The sequence below is a fragment of the Hyaena hyaena genome, unplaced genomic scaffold (assembly GCF_003009895.1).
Source record: "Hyaena hyaena isolate Hyena2069 unplaced genomic scaffold, ASM300989v1 scaffold_106, whole genome shotgun sequence".
Classification (NCBI taxonomy): domain Eukaryota; kingdom Metazoa; phylum Chordata; class Mammalia; order Carnivora; family Hyaenidae; genus Hyaena; species Hyaena hyaena.
The window spans coordinates 3,499,817-3,523,058 of NW_024080738.1; the positions used below are offsets into that span (position 1 = coordinate 3,499,817).

Consider the following 23,242-nt stretch of genomic DNA (forward strand, 5'->3'; position numbering starts at 1 on the left):
AGTAACATTACTCTCACTTAAAAAAACAACTAAACCATGAGGTGCCTGGGTGGCTCACTTGGTTAAGCAGCCAACTCTTGGTTTTGTTTCAGGTCCTAATCTCATGGTCGTTGAGACTGACTCCTGTGTTGGGCTCTGTACTGACAGTGCAGACCCTGCTTGGGATTCTCTCTCTCCCTCTGCCTCTCCCCTCTCCCCCCACCATGTATAAGCACATGCTCACTCTCTCTCTCTCTTAAATAAATAAATAAATTTATATTGACTACATATCAAAATGTAATATATTTGATATACTAAGCAAACTATTCTTAAAATTAGTTTCATGTGTTTTTCTTTACTTTTTAAAAAAATGTTTATTTATTTTAGAGAGAGAGACAGAGACAGAGCACAAACGGGGAGGGGCAGAGAGAGAGGGAGACACAGAATTCGAGGCAGGCTCCAGGCTCTGAGCTGTCAGTTAAGAGCCTAATGTGGGGCTTGAACTCACAAACCATAAGATCATGATGTGGGCCTAAGTCGGATGCTCAACCAACTGGGCCATCCAGGCGCCCCTCTTTTTACTTTTTGAAGTATGGCTACTAGAAAATTTCATGTTTCTTTCTGAGGGCAGAGATATGTTGGGGAAGAAGGGCCTGAAGAGGCAACACTTGTGAGATCTTGAGTAACTCACCCAAGGACACAAGGCTAGAAAATATCAGAGCCAATTTTAAGTCTACATTTGCTGGATTCTAATATTCATGCTCTTTCCAGCATTCCATACGGTTTTCCTATTGGTGTCTTGTGAATTTTTACTAATCCATGCAAGTTTCTGAATATTTTGTTGCTTTTAGAAGAGATGGAGGGACCGTCTCATTACCTTGGAGTCCAGTAGTCCCCAGATGTAATCAGTGGCTGCCCATTCCACATCAACACTAGCTGAGCGTGTCCGGTTTCACAGCTTCGCCTTGGGGTGAAGCTGATACTCTGCTGTCATTTACATTTCTAATGCTACGACTTGTTTTTTTAACACCACAGGGATATAGCACGGTCAACATTCGGTCTCACCTTGGCTAAGTCTTGAAAGACATATACATACATGGTACCATTCAACACTTTAATGTGTAAGCCTACTTATATAAAGTCTTTGTTTAGTCCAGGCAAGACAGAGCATGGCTTTTAGTTCAAACACTCATTACACTTCTAAACTACACCCAACATATTTTAGATTCTCAACAATAACTACCAATGGAGATCTTGCTCCCTTATCATTTTGACAACAACTTTGTTCATGATGATAAGGGTGGGGATTGTGTGTGTGTATGTGTGTGTGTGTGTGTGTGTGTGTTGTGTATTTTATGTGTCAATGTCTGTGTAGAATGAAAAGGAATCAGTAAACACAGAGGAGAAACTAGCAGATTGTAGTGCAAATACTTTTGACTGTGTCAGTGATGGAGAAATGAGGCAGACAGGGAGGGAAAGGGGAGAAAACTAGGGAGAAGAAGAGAGGATAAAGGAGAGAAAGACAGAAGGTGGAGGAAGAAAATAAGGAAGAAGAAAAATGACTCACCAGAGGATTGTAAATCCTCATTTTAGATGGTTTATGATACATCACAGACCTCTGTATGTATACACAATAAACGATAATGTATACTTTGAAATTAGTATTTGGATTTTTATAATATCAGAATAGATTTGGAGTGTATGGCAATAATTATACACTGACCTTTCGATACAAAGACATGATAATGGTTCGAGAAGTAGACATGCATTTTCACGCCACTCGTGCCAGTCCCTCTTGTGCCTAATGACCACCAAGATGGAAATCTGGAGGTGGGGTTTAGTCCCAATTTGTATACTTGGACAGAACCAACTGGTTTTTCCAGTGACCAAGTTCAGATGCTCAAAAGCCTTACCTGCCCATCTGTACCGATGGCGCCCCCACAGTCAGTGAGAAGTTCCGACATGTCATAGTAGCTGACAAACTCCCATAAGCAGGCCTCCAGGTTCAGGCTTCGATAGAAGCGTAAGGTACTGGAGCCTCTGATGGATGAGCTGTACTGGTAGGGATGCGTCTCTCCAATTACTTCTGGATTTTTTGTAGCATCGGTCAGGAAGCCATGGTGGGTCTTCACTTCGGTATAGTCCAGGAGGTTGGAGCACTGGTGGTTTCCAACTCTGGAGCCATCAGGACTGAGGGTGAGCTCAAAGTTGGAAAGCTCTTTAGTGGAGACCACAGGGAGCATGCCTGCAAGGAATGTAACCGGGATGCCATTGTCACCAGCGAAGGGCTGAGAACACTTAATCTTTTCTTCATCCCCGAGAAGACAAGTGTTCTAAAATACTGTACAGCGTGATTACTATTGACACAGTGTCCCAGGGGTCCCCTGGAATTTTCCAGGAGATGTGTGATATTAAAGCTATTCTTATAACGATTCTGAGGCATTATTTTACTTTTCCACCATTATTCTCTCACTAGTGTACCGTGGACTCCTTCAGAGGGTATGAACCACCATACATCGCCATAGTTTGAATGCAGAGGTGGATGAAAGAAGTCGGCTGTCATTTATTAAACCAGACATTAAATACATTTTTAAAAGTAAAAAAAACCATAAATTTTTTTGGTTTATATAGTTATTTTTCTTAAAAGTATGTTTTTCATGTTACTATGTAATGTACTTGTTATTTTTCAATGAATGAAAAAATAAGTATTTATAATTTCTTAATTTTAATTTTAAATCTAGTCTATACTTAGAGATATAACTCATAAAAACAGTAAGTCTTTGAGATCCTGAATAGTTTTTAAGGATGCCCTGAGACGAAGAAGTTTGCAAACACCCCGAATACAGTACTGGCTGAGGGTTGGCAAACTTCTTCCATAAAGGGTCAAGTAGTAAATAAAATCTGTGGGCCATAAGGTCTATGCCACACCACCCGGGCTGCCACGGTGGATGGAAAGCCGGCACTGGTGATGCGTAAAGGAATGAACATAACTTGTGATAGGACATTATCAAGGACAATGGGTTATAATTTCATGAAATTTTCGTGTTCCATGAAATATTGTTCTTTGGTTTTTTTCCAAACATTTAAAAATGTAAAAACCTTTCTTAGCTTGCAAGGCCATATGAAAAGAGGCAGCAAGCTGGGTTTGGCATAGAGGCTACAGTTTGTCGAACTGCTGTATAAATAAACAACACAGCAAAGTGGACCACGAGAGAGGGGTTCGCCGGGAACCTTTCCCATCTCTCGTTCTCAGGTTCTTTGGAGCAAGACTCTGGCCTCATGAAAGAACTGGTCCGCTTCTTCCCTGCTTCTGGACGAGCTGTGGCCATTGACCATGTTGGACAATGCAGAGTATGCTCTGAGAGCAGTGTAAGGGACCAGTCTTTCTATTAGGAATGGTTAGAGGCTTTTTTCCCTTGCTGGTCCCTCCTCGGCCCTTTGCACCTTTGAGTCCCACCTCCAACATGAGCCTGGAGATGGGTTGGGCATACGTAGGTCCCTCATGCCATAAAGTAAAGAGGTGCAGATTCTTGTCCACCTATCTCCCCCAACACAAATTTGGGTTTGCAATAAGCAAAAAAAGCACAATTATGTCTTTTTTTTCTGAGAAAGAAAAATTCTACCTTATAGTTCCTAATACTGCCTACTTGTTTCCTCTCACTTTAAGTATAACTAAGACACCAAGTGATAAAATTAGTATTAACAATTTCTTTCAGGTATGAAGTCAACTGAGGAGAAGAGAACTTGAAAGTGTTTTCTGGGGGCTTCTGGGTGGCTTAGTCGGTTAAGCATCCGACTTTCGCTTAGGTCATGATCTCGCGGTTCGTGGGTTCGAGCCCTGTGTCGGGCTCTGTGCTGACTGCCAGCTCAGAGCCTGGAGCCTGTTTCAGAGTCTGTATCTCCCTCTCTCTCTGACCCTCCCCTGCTCACGCTCGCTCTCTCTCTCTCCTAGAAATAAATAAAAAACATTTTAAAAAAATTAAAAAAAAAAAAAAGAAAGTGTTTTCTGGGCGTGTCTGAATGGCTCAGTCAGTTAAGTCTTTGACTTCAGGTCATGATCTTGCGGTTGATGCGTTCAAGCCCCATGTCGGGCTCTGTGCTGACAGCTCAGAGCCTGGAGCCTGCTTTGGATTCTGTGTCTCCCTCTGTCTTTGCCCCTCCCTCACTCATGCTCCATCTCTTAAAAATAAATCAATGTTAAAAAAAATAAAACATTTTCTGTACTTGGAAAAATGTTCACAGTGTGAATAAGGTTAATGACTCACAAATTCTGGCCACACTTTCCTATCTGGAGAAAATGAACACAATTTATAAATTGGATTTATAAAATTCTATCTATGAAATAGCAAATATACATTGAAGGTGCTCAATGAGATGCTGGGTTGCTTCACCGGAATTCCAAGTTTAAGAGTTTTAAGGATGGACACATTTATGCCATTTCATAAAACACATTAACCAGTTTTGCTCCATCATGTTTCAACAATATATTAAATTTATTTAATTTTAAAGAATGCTTAGGTTGTCAGACTTTAAGAAAGAAACACTTGAAAGAAGCAGAAGGAATTGAAGGTCAAGTTGTACAATGGACATTCATTGTCTGGTGATTTCGACTACTCAGTGAGAGGAACCAGGTAAGGGGAAGCCCAAACCACTCCCATGGATTTGCTTACCCAAGCCACCTACCGTCTATGTGTGGCATCGTGACCGTGAGCTTGATAAGGTTTGTGTATTCTGGGTCCTCCGGGCCCGTGTAGCGCAGCTTAGCGGAGAAGGGCTCTGCTCCCACTGTCCCTGGTACTCGGGGCTGACAGAGACCTCAGGGAAAAACGAACATGTTTATGCTAAAAGAAGAAAACAGACAAAACCTAAAGAATATTTTTAAATGAGGCACCCTTATTTTTTAAATAATAAAATTAAAAATCTTCTGTGAACTGAAGCATTGCTAAGAGGAGCTCTAAAAAAGCCACCCGAAGACCCTGGTATGAGAATCATCAGCAGGCAGTTTAGTGGCTACTTCTTTGCATCGTGGGTATTCTATAAAGTTGAGAAAAATCATTATTGTTCAACGTACTTTAATACATTGGGCATTCTAGGTTATAATCATATTTACAAAGCCATTTTATTATAAAATGTGAAAGTCAACAGGAAAAAATAACTATAGTGTAATTATGTGAATTGGATGTTTACCCTAGAATAGTCCACTTACTGACTAGTCATAAAGTATCATTTTTGGTAATCAAATCAACTAAAAATGCACTCATTTTTAAAACAAAACCCCTAAAGTCTCCTTAGAATTAGAGAACAAAATGTATACAGTAGCATTTTCTCTATATATGTAACTTCTTATGGTATGTGTATTATAATTTGTAATTTATAATATACATACTGATACAAAATAGACTCATACTGATATATGCATACGCGTACGATATAAGATTGTTTTCTAACATCTCTAGCTCTCAGTGATCCTCAAGAATGTTGACATGAAAATCTTCCTCCAATGTTAGCTTTAAAGGAATTGTAATGTTTTCATTTTAATATCATGGAAGAGACAAAGACGCTGGGTTGTAATTTCAGGACAACAGGCTATATATATTCTCTTTTTTATTTGTACAAAACAGAGGAAATAGACAACTATTTATTAAGATAGCAGTAAAATCAGAGACAGTTGCTAGCATCTGGATTTATTAAGAGGGGGACTCTTTTTAAAGCAGTGTTTAATTTTTTTTTCTTTCTGGTACCAACATAATAGTTTGGTTTTAAAAGAAATTTAAAAACCATATATTTTAATCCTAATAGAAGAACCTGTTTACTATATATGATATCAATAATTATAGATCCTGAGTATATAATGGTGGGAGGTAGTACATATAGCATTTCTTTATGCAACAAATATACCTCTGAACCATTAGATGCAAATAAAGTTTTAGGAATGAAATCTTACAAGCACACTGTTATTTTCAATTTTTTTAAATGTTTATTTATTTTTTTAGAGAGACAGAGTGCAAGTAGGGAAGAGGCAGAGGGAGAGGGAGACACAGAATCTGAAACAGGCTCCAGGCTCTGAGCTGTCAGCACTGAGCCTGACGCGGGGCTCGAACCCACGGACCGCGAGATCATGACTTGAGCCGAAGTCGGATGCTCAACAGATTGAGCCCCCCAGGCGCCCCAACAGACTGATATTTTAAAAATCTGACTTGGAAGTTCTTCTCCTGAGTGAAAGATGAGTGTATGAAGCAGAGTCCCTGTCTTTGCAGTCTTGTCTCCGGCTACATCCTGTTCCTCACCTCCAATGTCTGGGCTTCAGCCCTGGACAACTCCCCCTCCCCGCCCCGTAACCACATGGTGTGGGCACCTGTACACATCTCTCCACCCGAACCGTCATTCCTCTGTCCCAGCTCGCCGGCAAAGCCCCATGTGTGCAGCAACCAGGTCATCACCCAGGAGCCACCGTGTCCAGAGCTGTCCCTTGCATACTGTCCTGCTTCATGTGATCTTCCCCACTCTCCTCTCACATGCTTCCTTCCCCACTTCTCTGTAGTTACCAGATTATTCCATGAGTTTTCATGCTTCTGTTGGTAGTTGCTCGTGCTTTTCTTTTCTCTGCTGTTTTCAAGATGCAGCTTAAGCAGTTCTTTGATGAAACCCTTCCTGACCCCCTGAGGACAAAGTTTATCTTTGTCCTCAGCTTGCGTGTGAATTTCTCGAGAATAAGCATCTTGATTTATTTTCCTTAACACCAGCAGAGAGCACGTATATGCCGACGTAAAGTCTGGCATATAACAGGTGATCACAAAATGTGGAGCAAATAAATAGTTTCTAATGAATATTTTCGGAAACCGGATGTCATTTTTCGAGTACCTGAAAAATAATTAGGCACCCGGGTGGCTCGGTCGGTTAAGCGTCCTACTCCTGATTTCGGCTCAGGCCATGATCTCACGGTTCACGAATTTGAGCCCTGCATGGGGCTCCGCACTGATGGCACAGAGCTGCTTGGGACTCTCTCTCTCTTTCTCTCTCTGCCCCTCCTCTGTTCTCACTCTCTCTCTCAAAATAAATAAATAAATTTTAAAAATGACTTAAAGAATATTAAGGAGTGCATGGGGACATCTGGGAGAACTCATAGCCAGAAAGCAGACATTTGTGTGTTTCAGTGGTTCGTGCGAAAGAAGAGTACCTTCTTCTCTGATGATGGTTACGATAGCGCTCATCAGCTCCAGGCCCTCATTGCCATTGGCATTCACAGCACGAGCTGCGCACTGCACCCTGGAGCCAGGCTGAAAGTATATGGAGTCCAAGGTGATCATCTTGGACGACGTGAAAAAGGTGTCGAAGTCCACTTCTCTCATGGGGCTGGTCACGCCATCAGGGCCAGCGGGTGCGCTAACTAGCCATCGGTACCGGGTCAAGGTGTCGTTGATGTTCTCACTCGCACAAATAGAGCCTGTTTTGTCATAGTCTGAGTATTTAGGGTTGCAAGCCTATGGGAAACAAGTGACTGTTAGGGCCACAGTACGGAACAGTACGGAACACAGAACGGAGAAGTTACGCTTCTCACTCTCTCTATCCTAAACCTTGCCCTTCTTCCTTTTGCCATTTCAACCTGCTATTCACGCGGCCTTCACATTTCTATTCTATCCGGGACAGCGCATATGGACTCTGAGCTTCTGTTTCAAACAGCTTACTGGACGTTTCTACTCCAACTTGATGTGTGTAACCTTGTTATGCTTTGCGTCACCTCATGAACCTCTGGGACCCGCAATCGTTCTTGTTCTTCTCCCTCCCTCCTTCCTCCTTCTCATCTTGTCCCCCACTTCTGGTGGGTCCGTGAACTTGGCTGATTCTTCCTTGGCAATGTTTAAGCCAGTGCCTTCCTTCCCATTCCCAGCACCGCCTCACATCGAGTCGGGGTCTTTCTAGGCAAGTGACACACTGCTGTGTGGTGACACTCCAGCACAGCCCTCTTCTCATGCCATTCTTCTGTGCGAGGAACCCATTGCTACCCAACCAATGAAGTCCAAGTCCTTCACATAACATTTAAAGACCTCTGTAACTTGGCACCAAATTTTATCTGCCATGTTAATTCAATAAACATTTATTGTGTGCCTATTATAAGTAGATCATTACACCTGGGCTGTTGTTATTTAAAAATAAGATATAAAAATAAGTATATCCTAGTTTTGCTCACAAGGAACTTATAATTTAAACTCAAGGAAAGGCAAATAAAAAGAAATAATAATATGCCATTTTTAAATGTTATTCTTCTTCTTCCTGCTGCAATCACTTCTTCCTGGAATAGCTTCCCCCTGTCTGACTCATCTTAAACCATGCCAGTGCCCCAAGCCTCCTCTCACACACAGAGCTGCGGCTCTAGCCGGCTCTTCACGGCAATGAGCGCATCTTGCCCTCTGGGCGACGATTCCTATATATTTTTCTCTTCCTTATTTTTAAGTTTCTTGAGTGCACAGTTCAACCTTTATTTATTTTTTCTATCGGTGGCAGACCCTGAGATAACAGGAGATAACACACTGTGTACACATCAGTTAATAAACCTTTGTTGGATAAGGAAGAAAAACGGGGACTTTATGTGACTAATGTCATGTTTTCCTATCCCCAAAGTTCAAAGCTTACGCCTTGCGGTATTTTCCCACTTGCATTTCTTCATGGCAAAGCCAATCTACACTGGCTAACATCCACAATTATTTGAAATAGTCATTTTGCAATTTTTCTCAATTTTTCCAGTTGCCTACTCACTGTGATACAGATGACGGGGTAGCCAGACCCGGGCCCAGCACCATCTTTGGCTCCGGAAGCGTCATCGTACATCAGTAAAGAGACAATTTGAGGGACAGAAGGAAAAGTGACGTCTGCCATGCTATTCATTTCTTCTATATACACAATGGCTTTGGTCGCCTAAGAGGAATAGGTAATTACTTTGATTACTGAAATATTCGGCTCTAGGAGCTTCTATTGTAGAGTACGATACCCATGATGCTCACACAATGATGAGAATTGTCACACGCAGAGGCCCTGCAGAGTGCCAGGCCCTGTGTGGTTTGTTCTGGGTGATTGTGGCACCTTGGCCATCACTTCTGGAACCCGGGGAGGGGGCATGAACCCAGGGCAGCCTGGCTAGGCCAGTGGCCCATGAGGTACTTAGGTTCTATTTTTTCTCTCCAAATTGTGACGATCGTGGCTGACTCTGTCTTGGGTTGTGACAAGGGAGATCCATGAGAAGGCCAATTAGTTGCTAGTGGGAAAAAAGCTGAGCGACAGGCTGAGACAAGGCAGATCATAGGGGTCATGTGACAGCAGGGCCTTGCTGACGTGGATGCCGGCGAAAAGCAAGGCTTTAAATGAGCAGAGACCCGAAGTCCAGCCTGAAGCCCATGCAGAGCGTGATGCCAAGACACCGGGCCAATAAATTTGCCTTAGCTCCTGCATAACCCTCTGATATCTTATATACCACAGTTTGCAGCTCTATATTCACCTGTGGATATGTAAAAGCGGCTGTCATCACTTGAAGTGACCTGAATGAATCTCAGTTCTTTTCACCCCAAAGATTTTAATGCAATCCTTCACAAAAATAACAAAACAAGAATAATTTTTAACATGGTCAAGAGTTTTAAAAATATATAAATGTGGGAAAGGTTGTCTGCCCATACTTCTTGAATTTTAAATATGACTTAAAAGAAAAAAAGCAAGGCACTATAGCAGAAATGCCATCAAGTAGTAAAGGTTATAAAATGATAACAGATACTAAAGGGAAGAAATCTGTCCAATTTGATTTTATACTAATAGTAAATCAAATAATAAAAGAAATAGAGTAAATTTAAGCATGGATATTATTATTTTTTTATATAGTTTATTGTCAAGTTGTTTTCCATACAAAACCCAGTGCTCATTGCAACAAGCGCCCTCCTCCATGCCCATCACCCATTTTCCCCTCTCCCCCAACCCAAAACCCTCAGTTTGTTCTCAGTATTTGAGAGTCTCCTGTGTTTTGTCTCCCTTCCTCTCCTTAACCATTTTTCTACCTTCCCCTCCCCCATGGCCCTCTGTTAAGTTTCTCCTGTTCCACATATGAGTAAAAACATATGGTATTTGTCCTTCTCTGCCTGACTTATTTCGCTCACCATAACACCCTCAAGGTCCATCCATGTTGCTACACATGGCCAGATTTCATTATTTCTCATTGCCATGTAGTATTCCATGGTATAGATAAACCACGTCTTCTCGATGCATTTGTCTGTTGATGGATGCTTAGGCTCTTTCCATGATTTGGCTATTGTTGAGAGTGCTGCTATGAACATTGGGGTATATGTGTCCCTATGCCTCAGCTCTCCTATATCCCTTGGGTAAATTTCTAGCAGTGCTATTGCTGGGTCATAGGGGAGTTCTATTATTAATTTTTTTAGGAACTTCCACACTGTTTTCCAGAGGGGCTGCACCAGTTTACCTTCCCACCAACAGTGTAGGAAGGTGCCCATTTCTCCACATCCTCTCCAGCATCTATAGTCTCCTGATTTGTTCATGTTAGCCACTCAAGCATAGATATTATAAACATTGGTCTATGCCTAAAATTATTTAGTTGTAGAGATTATTTAAAGTACAAAGGTCAAAATTCTGTAGACATTATGTTTATCTTGAAGAAAATGTGGTTGGTGACACAATTTAAATGAAATAAGCACAGAAAACCAGGATTAGGACCATAATATTTTGGTCACTGAGGTTCTGGGCATCAATTCAATAAAGCAAGGATTAGAGATGGGAATTTGGAGGGATAGCAGACTGTGTTGTGGATTAAAATGTATGTCTTAATGAGCTATAGTACTGAATTTACAGTCTTCTCTTGATGCCGAGATGATGTTTTCTTTCTGGAAATGAATCTCAAATTCAATGGCTGCCAACTGAAATGGAAAGGCTAAATGGGCTGTAGTGACTGTAGTCCCCGAGTTTCTGTAAATGTGAGTTTTCATAGGAAGAGCCATAGGAACAAAATTTATTTATGAGGTGAAAAAGGGATTATGCACATCTCCTTTATACAAGGCTTGCACAAAACTCCATTAGTCTACTGTACACTACGTGAGGCTTATATGCATTTTCCCCGATTAAAATGCAGGCCCTAAGTTTGTATTCACCTTCTCTTACCTGGGTCTCTGCTACCATGTTCTCATCGGGTTTTAGATGAACAGTGAAGGCCTCTCTCATTTCTCTGATCCCATCGAAGAGTACTTCAACGTTAACAATATGCTGGGTTTCTCCCTCCTTAAACTCAATTTCTACAAATGCAAAGTCACAGATTTAAGTCTTTTATACATGAAGATATGAAATTTTTCTCAAGCTTTTTTGACTGTGACTGATAATGAGGAAAAACACTTTACACTGTGACCCAGTGCGTGTGTGCATAGAATGGAATCACAAGTTTGAAAAACATCATTTATTTTTACCTCGTCTTGCACTTAAATATTTTCCATTCTATTCCATTTCATCCAAAGAAAATTCTAATCAGAAGCTACTACATTTGTTTGTTGACTCATAGTTTGAAAAAACACAGAGAAATGGAACAGAAGATCGCCAGTTTTAATACTGAGGCACAACCAGAAAAACTGGCTCTCATTTCCAGAATTTCTGAGCCAATAGGATTCAAGTCAAGTGACTACAATTGCAGACATTATGAAATGTGAACAACACTTGCCTTAATTATGTATGGATAGTATAAGGTGGATATAAAATTGTTGAGTTTTTTAATATTATATCAAATTATATTTTAAAAAGACTTTTTCTGCTGTTGATGTTAATCTTGGAAACTTAGAGAATTGTTTTCAAGAAATGTGAATGGTATTCTTCCCCTCAACCCTGCTCTCCTCACTAAAAACAAATTTGCTTCATTCTCATGAAAATGAAACTAATTATGAGAATCCTTTTTTAAAATGATTCATTTCAAAATCCCTAAAGCATTAAAAATTAATTGATTTTACTGAACTCAAGAGTCAGCAGCACCTATATCATGAGACTTGGATAAATGACTTTGTTGGCTTGACTATAGCTTTTGAAAAACTGGCTCAGAAGAGAAATAAAAAGTATAATACATAATCATTCCAATTAGAGTAGATAGCAGATGCTGTTTCCGACGTAACTGAAGTTCAACCATTATAATTCTAAATTACAAATCCTTTAAAATGTGGCAGAGGAAAAGGTGTCTCCAATGTGTTTTTCCTCTGCTACTTCTATTTTTTTATTGTCAATATGAAAAAGAATTTTTTCCTTTAACATTGAGTTAGTAAGCCAGCTTCCCCTTTAAAATGAGTTCTGTTTCTCTATATAACTGTCTTCCACATTAGCCTCGGTGTGTTCTCTGAGTCTATTAGTCTTGGATTTCTCAGACCCTGAGAGAATTTAGGGCTCTTGTTCCAGAGCATGAAAAGAGCTGATCATTTCTGGCCCATCGATTTGTTTGGTCTGGCTCCTGTGACATTTCATTATAAAATTAGTTTCTGAAACCAAAATATCTGAGGATTTCACAGAAAAATGTAGATTTTTAAAGTTCTTTTGTACTTTTCTGCTTGGCAAAAGTCAGCTGTCTATGAGGTGCTGGCTTTTTCCAGCAGGGAATGGACTTTATGGTTCAGTAATGTTCCCAATGTGTCATTTCCCTTCCTACTTCCCTTGCTATGCTCATTTTCATCCTTTGTTTTAGCCCTTATATAAGCAGTCAAGTTTTATAACCCCCAGAGTTATAGAAACCCGATTTCTAGGAAGTTAAAAACTAAAGTATTTATTTTAAGTATTTAAATGACTGTTTTCTTATCGTATACTTGCTGGATGATAGAGATGTTTCCTCAATTACTCATTTACTTTAGTCTTTATCTGCATGTTAGACATTTTTAGAACAAAAAAATGTTTCAACTTCTCCTCTATACTTGTTATTTCTGTTTGTTTATAAGGGACTGACCTCAATTTTGACCACAGAGGGAGACATTTGAATATGGACTAGAAGAGATTACATTTTAATTGGAAGCATTAGAAACACCATGTTTACATTTATGGGATAAAAGAGGCACAGGCCGATTTGCTGTTATTTGACCTTTTTTCTGACTTCATAGGTCAGTTTACTACAGAGGTATAATTTCATTTATGCTTCAGCAAAAACCAATTGTTTTGTTTCCTTGAAAAACATTTTCTGTTAAAGGTCATGTTCTCCATCTTTAGGAGGTGTTTCCTTCATGTAAAATCTACTCATTTATAGAAAAAAGACTTATTTCAGATTTTTAATAATTTAGTTGTTAACCAGTTGTTTTCTTCTCCTTTTGGGTGGTATGTGATTTATTTCAAATCTAATATAATATATATTTGAAATATAAATATGTCTTTTTTTGCATAGAGAATAATCAGAGGAGAACTTTGAAGCTTTATAGTAGTCAAACGTTTACCGTATATGCAAAGAAAACACAAGCTGCTTGGTAGAGGATGTTTTTTTTTCCTATTGTCTTCATCAACTTTATTACTGACTCAGAAATACCTATCCATCATTTTCCAACCTTTTTTTTCCACAAATTAGGAGATCAAGGTGAATGCCTGAAGCCCTATGATCAAGAACTCAAAACTGGGGTGCCTGGGTAGCTCAGTCGGTTAAGCGGTTAAGTGGTTAAGCGTCCGACTTCGGCTCAAGTCATGATCTCATGGCTCGTGGGTTTGAGCCTGGAATCAGGCTCTCTGTTGTCAGTGCAGAGCCCGCTTTGGATCCTCTCCCTCTCTCTCTGCCCTTTTCCTCTCTCTCTTTCTCTCTCTCAAGAATAACTAAAAACATTAAAAAAAAAAAAGAACTAATAAAGATTGTTGGTAGCAAGAGGTAGGATACTAGAAACAACATGGGTAAGTAGAACTCCACATAATTCATAAACTTACCTTTGACAAAGAAATCAATTTGTCAGCGAATAGCTTATTCTGTCAGCAAATAGCTTATAAAAAGGGAGAGAAGAACTGATTTGTTTTAATTACTCATAAAAATAAATGGTGAAATGGTACAATAATTTGAAGAAGGAGAGAGGAGTGGATGAAAAGCATCCATTATGAAATCCTAAGGCCTGGAAAATTCATGGTCCCTTTGGTTGGTATTTCACGAGCATTTTACTGTCCTTTAACACAAAATTTGTAGCTTGAAGTTTTAGATTGCTGGTGTTCTATAAACTAAAAAAAACTATCTCAGTGATCATGCATATTTTCATTGTACTAGAATATTCTACAATTGGTATTATTTGGTATCTGATAACCATAATAATGATAATACATATGAAATGTAAAAGTAGACTCAGAATATAAGGTCATCTGGTCTACTCACAATTTCCCTAAGTCTTCACACATAAGCCCTAGAAGTCAAAAAGGAATATTCTGGAACTAAATTCCACTGCCTTTGTTTTTCTGAAGGAGATTAATGTGAAGGAGTATGTCTATTTTTATTTCAGTTGGATATGTCTCTTCTTTTTCTCAAGGGCACCAATAGTGTGACCACCTGGAGGCAGGCCCTGGGAAAGCCCATACCTTCTGACACAGGGTGATAGTCTTCTCCAGAGGTGGCTGAGCCATCCTTGGTGTGGACTCTCACGATGGAAACCTTCGAAGTATCTCCTTGGCGAATCACTGGAATTTTTATAATCACCGACTGTCCTGGTTCTTTGGGTTCACTGACGCTAAATTTGGTTTCTCCAAATTTAATAATGGCCTCTAAAATTGTGAGACATATGGACAAATTAAAACATGAGGGAATACTTTTTCTTCATGTCTAATGTTTCTTTCCAAATGGGAAGAACTTGATTAGTATTACGCTCCTGGCTTCTCTCCGTCCCCTCACCATGATTATCGTTGAGTGGGTTAAAAGAAACTGAGTGTGTATAGCCCAGCCTCCTTCCTTGGGAACTAACCAGCCCCAGAAGACGTGCACTCTGGGCAGCCTCGATGTGCTGTAAGTCATACAGGAGTAGGTCCCTGAGAAAACTGATAATAAATTTTCTCGCTGAGGGAGGAGCAGCTGGCTCAGGGCTATCTCTACCAGACAGGAGGTATGAATATTCAAAATTCAGCATTAGATATAAACCATATTCTCCAAAATCAACTTTTAATTTTAATGGTTAATTTGGTTCCCCCTTGGTCCCAGTGTTTTTTTCCCATTTCTCAATTACTTCAAAACCTTAGTCAGAGAGAGGCGGGTGGTACCTGGGTGGCTCAGTTGGTTAAGCATCCAACCCCTGATTTCAGCTCAAGTCATGATCTCACGGTTCCTGGGAGCAAGCCCCACATCAGGCTCTACGCTAACAGAGCAGAGCCTGCTTGGATGCTCTGTCTTCCTCTCTCTTTGTCCCTACCCTACTCATGCTTGCTTTCTTCCTCTCTCTCTCAAAATAAATAATAAAAAATTTTTAAAAAAGAAAGAAGGGGTTATTTTCTGAGCCACCAAAAATATTAACACAGAGGGATTTCATTGTCCAAATTACAGCTAAGCACAAGAAATAACATCTTACTATCAGCATCATCTTGGATCCTTATCAGAGTTTCATTTTGTTCCCCAACCGCAGCCCCAAAGGGGGAGTTGCTATGTGGGGTGCCAAGAACCAGGCGGAGCTCCTCTACTTCCTCATAGACTTGGTCGTCCATCAGCTCAAGGACACAAGGCTTTTCAGTCTCACCTGGAACAGTGATCATGGCAGCGCATCAATTACACTCCATCACATCCCAATCCCATCCCGGGCACGAAAGGATACATGGGCCACTAGACTACAAGCACCACAAGGGCAAGGATGTTGCTTTTCTCCCTGCTGTATTGACAGTATGAAGAATCGTATCTGGCATATAACAAGCCTCTGATAAATATTTGCTGAATGAATGATTAAATATTTGAACATATGCAACAAGAGCTCCTATTTGTATGGGAAATTAATGTCTGTTTTTAAGTTCTGTCGCTCACTTAGAAAACAAGGATAATGAGCAAATACCAATTTTAGGTATGAATTTCGAGCATTATGATCAGGAAGCAAATTTAGCAGCCCTGTACAGGACGGTCAGAGTTAATGTGACTATGTTACTGGTTTCCAGTACAATTACAGGATCAAAGCGATCAAACAATTCAAGGCTCTGAATTCATATTAAAAAATGTGACATCTATTTCCTTTCCTTTCTGTCATTTGAACCCTATCTCCCAGCATTGAGAAACCTATTCAGCTGATACGCCTCTGGGTAAACAATAGAACACACCACTGGAAACTAGTTAATAAATGAATACAGACACCAAAAAGACATTTATTCAATCTGTTAAGGCCTACTTTGCCTTATTATCACACAGTGCACATAAAACTATGTCATAAGCTTGTGGAAGTCAAGGTTGTGTATTTTCCTTATGCGTATTTCTCATCAAAAACTTGGCTTCCTCAAATTCCAGAGAAAAATGTCAAGCTCAGCCTTACCAGGGAGGAACGTGATGATGGAGCTATCAGTGTTTGGACGTTCCTCGAAGTCCGCCATCACCTGTGCAGATCCCTGGCGTGTGTAGCATCTCACTGAAGACCTGTAGTGAACGTCTCCATTCCTGTGGATCATTGCAACTATCTGCCCATCATTTTCATTGCCAGTATATACCCGTTCTTTGAATTGCATCTTAGGCACTGCAGAAACAAATGGACATATGGATCAAAGTGGACAGAGAACTCCTTGAGGAAAATGCCATTTTAGAAAACCTGGTTTAGTGTAAAGAATAGCGAACAGAAGTGAGAATTGGATTCCAGTTTCCACCCAGTCACTTGACAATGTTTTGGCCTTAAGCAAATCACTTAAATAAATTGTTTTGATTTTCTTATCTGTAAAATTCTGCCATGCCCATTTCATAGAGTAGGGAGATACAGTGAAATGCTAAAAAGTAGATAAAACCAGAGACTTTAAGATATCTGTATTTATAGATGTTGCTTAATCATGAGCTTTTCAGATTTTCTGAAATTTCTGAATTATTTCTGAATAACACTCAATATTGTGAACATAATTACAAGCTGAGTTTACCCAGACCATGTTAGAAAAGTTGATAATGAATATAGTATTATATATATATGTATATATATATATAATGTTTTTGATAATGAATATTATGTATACATTTTAAATGACACCTAAGAATTAGCATAGATCTTATTAACAATAGGCTATGCCCCTTCCAAGCAAGTCAAGATGATCATGGTTGAAAATGTTTCAGAATTCCTTCATGAGGACGTGTCAGTGATCCCTACCATGTGTCCAGCGGCTGCTTGTCAGAACTATAGTTTGGGCACCTTATTAGAGAAATTTCAGGAGTGTCTAGAGGTGATGGAAGTCCTGAGTGGAGAAGTGGGAAAAGACCATTACATTCAAGGGTCTGTGCGGCGCCATGTGGTTCCATCAAGATATTGATGACAATCTTGCTTTATTTTTTTAAATTTGAAAAGAAGACTAAAAGTTTTCTTCTGAGATTACCTAGTTTTAACAAAATGGTCAGAAGGGCAAAGGGAGACATGGTCAGAGAGGGTATTGTTATGGGTCGAAATGCATCCCCTCCAAATTCAAAGGTTGAAGTACTAACCCTCACAACCCGAAAATGTGACTTTCTTGGAGGAGATGGTCTTTACAGAGGTAATCAAGTAAACATGAGGTCATTAGAATGGGTTATAATCGAATATAATTGGTGTCTTATAAGTAGGGGAGATTTAGATGCAGTGACACACATAGAAGATAATTTAAAGACACATAGAGGACAAGATGGGTATCTACAAGCCAAAGAAGAGGTGTGGAACAGATCCTTCCCACACAGCTCTTAAAACAAACCAACCTTGCCGTCACCTTGATTTTGGATTTCTAGCCTCCAGGACTGTGAGACAAGAAATTGTGGAGTCGGTAGTACCTTGTTATGGCAGCCCTAGCGACCTTACACAGGTATGTGAACCCCAGTTCACCATTTTACTTAACATGTATATGAACTCTAGCCTTTCAGTTTACTCATCACTGTAAATTAATAAATACTCACGATCAGAGACAGAATCATTTATGGACACCGTGGCTTTGCTGGGCTCGCCAAGGGCAGCGTTCATTGGCATACGAAGCACCAGTTCAAATTTCTCAATTCCCTCCAGCACTGGTTGCCCAAGATCATCCAGGATGATAACGCGAACAGTCTGCATGTTGACTCCAGGCGCAAAATCTAAATGACGACTGATTCCCACATAGTCGGTTCCAGCTATGTAACAAAAGAATGATTCAGTTGGGGACTGACTATATTAAACAAGATTATGAGAAGCAAATTATGTAGATTTATTTGTGATTCTTTAAAAAATACATATATAGATCGGCATAACATTGGAGAAAAGTACATTTAATGAAATGCAAAGGATATTGGTTTTAGAGATGGTAGAACAAAGACCAGGCTCTGAACTTTATTTTCTCTATGTCTAGTGAGTTATTTTAGCTTTGGTTAAATAATTCTTCTATTTTATTGTAGAATTCTTGAATACAGCTAATAAAATTCAGGTCCGAGTTAATCAGCACGTCAATCATACATATGATTATCGTAAATTACCTATGAAATGCATATATTTAACGTTTGTTAACATCAGTTAAATATATATGTTTATTTTTCCAAGCTACAAGAGAATACCTTAGTTAGGTGTGTGTTTGTCTGTTGGTTAAAGCAACACATTTCAGATATAAGCTTTTGTCTCTCTCACTCCACCCCCATGCACCCCAGGCAAAGAGAGCAGCAATCTTTTACTTTCAAAGACATATTTGGTCTTTGGCTTATTATTTTTCAGACCATGGGGTGCAAACCTCACGTCGACACCTCCATTTATGTCTAAAATAGTTACAAACAAAACTGTCAGTCTTTAGGCGTTCATAAACACTGCGAGTGGGTAACAAGGTTTCCATACTGTTGCTTCTTTGTTTCATACTTTCTGTTCTTCTAACCCTCATTTTATATTCTCTCTACCTCCCAATATTCAGCTGTAAGTGTATCTGCCCTGACTTCATTTTTTTGAAATCTCTGTCTGAATCTCTTTGTGATTCTTGTAGTTTTCTATTCCTCTGCTTCTTCATCTTTATTCTCATCTCTCTTTCTCCGATTTGAATTTTTTTCTTAAAAAATGACGAATTGGGTGAATCAAATGCTTACTGGACACTTACTACACGCAAAGCATTATGCTGTTTCCACTACATTAAAAGGGTTAAAACTTAAGCGTGACTTTTAAGATGGTACAGTCCCTGATTGCTTTGTTTGACAAGTGTATGATGTGTGTATGATGTACTTTTGTGTGTGCACACGAGACAGACAGAGTATGTACTGCTGGCAACTTAGAAGAAGAAAAAAAAGGACATTTCTAATCCTATGCTTACCCTAAACTTCATGATCAACTCTTTGGAGATGTAAATTCCAGGATAAAAGTAAGCATGTACCAGGTAGGGTAGCTTATATAATGAAATGTGGAAAAAGCGTTTCGGATCTGAAGTATTTATGGGGAATCTGGTTACAATGAGGAGGCCACCAAGTCGGAGATGCACATCTGTAAGATACTTACACGTCATTAGATTTCTGTGAGAATGACCAGCATGATCAATCTTGTGCATACTGATGCCAGAATATGCAATGATGTTAGATTTGCAAAGTGTAGAGAACCAATTCATGCAAATACAGGCATTTGAATTTAGAGTCTTTGATTTCTGTGTTTGTAACACAGCCTCTGATTTGTGGCTTAAAAATTTTTTTTAATGTTTATTTTTGAGAGACAGAGAGATAGAGTGTGAGCAGGAGAGGGGCAGAGAGAGGAAGACACAGAATCTGAAGCAGGATCCAGGCTCTGAGCTGCCAGCACAGAGCCTGAGGTGGGGCTCGAACCCTCGAACTGTGAGATCATGACCTGAACTGAAGTCGGATGCTTAACCGACTGAACCACTCAGGCGCCCCTGATTTGTGGCTTTTAAATGTACTTTCTCACAGTAATAAAGAGAGTCTAGATTTAGCTCCTATATATTAATAATTTCGGAAAAAGTTCAATTCATCCAGACTGCTTTAATGGGAATGAAGTATTTTAGCTTTAAAGTATTTGGTGTCACAGTGAGTTGAATGCTGTAGAGCCCAAAGAGCTGCCGTAGGAAACCGCTCACCATCAGCAGACGGAGGATCTGTCTTCCGAGATCTCACGGTGACACTGGATGTCCTGGACAGGTCTGTGCCCGTCCTCCACACCCGCACTTCCACGTAGCCCGCGCTCTCGTCCACAGCGTACTCAACGTCACCGAAGTAGAAGGCGGGTTCTGTTAAGAATGAAGCAGTGCCCTTTGGGTTATTTTTATTTTTCCCACATCAGTCCTTACTGACGGAATACCAGAGAAGAATGAACTTTATTTAACTGATTCCCTTATATCGTATTTTCTCCTTTCAGTAAGATAACATCTCTTTAATCTGTTGATTTATATCTTTTTCAGGGCAAAAGGCCTCTGCTGAAAAAGAAAAATATTTATAGTTAAGTGCCTAATGGAACGTTCTCATCCTGAGGCTCGAATTACTTTGTCCCCCATACGTGGGATCATAAGTGGCTTCTAAATGTATTTCCTGGAAGCTTAGCTGGTAAAACAACCCCCAAATGAAATAAAACACATAGGCTGAAGTGTTGTAAGTTCCGTCAGACTGCTCATTGTATCATTTTCCCCAAGCCTTCACCCTGGAGACTAGTTGCATTATGACATTTTCTGGTCCATTACATTTGGTTTTAATCTGGTGTAACTGGGCCTATCATAACCACGGCAGAGTTAGCACCTATTGGCATAGTTAGACTAAATACATGTGACTAAATACATTAGACTACTGAAGACTTTAGGGAGACCAGGACACTATTGGCGATTACCTGTAGAGTGCTGGGGGGGTGTCCTAAGCCAAATGAGGTCCCGCTAGGGAAATAATCTCATACCAAGCGGTTTGCCTGAAACATGTATGAAAATGATGAGACTTAGGTCATCAAGGTAAGACCCATGATCTGTAGACTTTGTATTTTTCTCCGGTATTGGTGATGAATTGATCTCATCATCATTCTCTGTGTGATTCCACTTGTGACCAACAGTTTACCTTGTGAGACAGCCGCCAGAAGTCTGAGGAACACTGAGAGACAGCTGAATAATGAGGAATGCTGAGAGATCATTTGTGTGACTACTTGTATAAAAAACTTACTTTGAAATATTTATAGGCCATAAGAAATTATATGGTATATGTTTACTCACTGTGAACTTATTTTATAACCAAACCTTGACAAAGATAAGTGAATTGAGTTTAGACACAGAATAATATGATTTGAGACATTTTAGTCATTTGTGTCTGGTTTTCTAAGACTCAAAAGGGCTGAGTCTAAAAGGTCATAGGGCTCATCAATGTTCCTTAAAAGACAAGACCATTAAAGAGATGACCGCCACATTTCCGAGCATCTAACTGAATTGCTAAACACCCAAAAATCAAGCAGAACCTTACAATCATGGCTTAACGCCAAAGGAAATCCATTTGGTGCCCTGTTCAAGTTGAGCATAAATTCTTTATTTCTCTGACCCAAATAAATTACCTTTGTTAAAACTAGAAAATAATGTTTTCCTCTCTTTCTTCATGTGTGTGTGGGGGTGGGGGGTAGGGGCATTAATAAAAAAGCAGGTAGGTCCCCTGAACTCTTGGATAATACAAAACCGACTTTGGAAATTTTGTTTGCATGTTTTGGTTCATGGGGTGATACGTCTGCGCAGGGCATACCTCACCTCCTTCTCATCCTTCCAACTTGGACGGTGTTAGAGCAAGTGAGTGTGTGTGTACAATGCAGGTGTTATCTCATTAACCTCAGTCAAGGCAGACCTCAAACACAAGCCAATAAATTCCTTACATTTCTCACACCTAAGCAGAGGGCAAAGGTGAAGACAGAACTCTGAAAATGCTTATTCTGACCAGATGGCCAAGCCAGGCACATCTGTGTTTTTATGTATGTTTTATTCGTATGTTTTATGGAGGTCTGATCATCTGTATCCAACGTGATCTCTCTGTCTCTTCACATTGCTGGCAAACCATATCATCGTATGAGCCAGGTTTCTGAGTTACTGGAGTGAGCTGTGAATTGTGGTGGTGGTGGTGGGAGGGGGGGTTCCTATTTAACACTTCCTATTTTCCATTTCTGTCCTCCTCACGGATATAGAGTAGAAATGGAACAGGTTAAATCATGTGAGGGAATATGACCGTTAAACACAAAATGGGTGACATACCAGAGAAAAACTGGTGTCCTATGTGTGTGTATTCAGACCCATTTTGTCCACCATCTATTTTTATGTGATGGTTTAATGTGGAGTTCATATAGGGAAAAATTGAATGCACTCTGAAAATTATACAACTGGTCAATCTGAATGAAGAGTAATGATAATAGTTACCCCATTAGAACATAAACTATGTGTCTGACACTTATGTTTTATAGACTCTGTGTGTGGTGTGTGTGTGGGGGGGGGTAGGTGGGAGAGAGGGAGAGAAAGAGAGAGTGGGGTGGAAGATCCTGGTACCTGTAACAACACAATAAATAATACGATTTATGAGAATGACAGAAACCGTATTATCATAATTGCCTATTGTACAGTATGGTGTTACCTCCAGCAGAAAGAAAGAGGGGAAATGAGAAAGGGCTTAATCCTCAATCTCACAATTTTACTACAGCAGCCAACAGAAGGCATTAGAAAAGATATTTATTTCCTTAAAATTAATTTTGTGAAAATCAGTAGATTTATTTATGTGATTTCTTTCCCTCTCTGTGCTTTCACTGATGATAACTGGAAAATTCACCTATTAATCAATGGTAGTCATTGCAGTTAAAGTATAAAGTAATTAATACAACAAGCTTAAAACACATTCAATAGTTTTTGTAAGAAAACAATTCTTTTGAACTGCTTAGTTTCTTAGGATACGAATAAAAATCAGTGGCTAGACATTAGCACTTCTCTATCTGTTCAGTGTAGTTGGATGAGAATTGAAAATAATAATCGTTATTGTTATTTCAACTTCTCAATACCTTGTCAAAAATCTCTACAACTTAAATATTGTTTATAACTGTTACCATTTGGACTGAATCTCATGTACTACGTAGGAGTTAAAAACCTTCAAGCAGTGAGTTGAGTTATAATCACTCAAGATAAATGGCAAAATGTTCCTGGAGCACTTTAATGCATAGATAATAAGCAAGTAAAAGGATGC

General features: G+C 39.6%; 1 protein-coding gene across 1 annotated transcript in view; it reads right to left on the reverse strand.

Moving 5' to 3' along the window:
* Window positions 1-23,242, reverse strand: part of FREM2 (FRAS1 related extracellular matrix 2) — a 162,333-nt gene that overhangs the window by 17,716 nt on the left and 121,375 nt on the right. The window contains exons 7-16 of the mRNA XM_039236089.1: window positions 20,146-20,295; window positions 18,017-18,226; window positions 16,437-16,634; window positions 15,498-15,662; window positions 14,521-14,703; window positions 11,131-11,261; window positions 8,734-8,892; window positions 7,157-7,460; window positions 4,663-4,794; window positions 1,893-2,224 (exon numbers count right to left, since the gene is read on the reverse strand). Coding sequence (XP_039092020.1) covers window positions 1,893-2,224; window positions 4,663-4,794; window positions 7,157-7,460; window positions 8,734-8,892; window positions 11,131-11,261; window positions 14,521-14,703; window positions 15,498-15,662; window positions 16,437-16,634; window positions 18,017-18,226; window positions 20,146-20,295 — 1,964 coding nt within the window. The remainder of the gene's footprint in view (window positions 1-1,892; window positions 2,225-4,662; window positions 4,795-7,156; window positions 7,461-8,733; window positions 8,893-11,130; window positions 11,262-14,520; window positions 14,704-15,497; window positions 15,663-16,436; window positions 16,635-18,016; window positions 18,227-20,145; window positions 20,296-23,242) is intronic.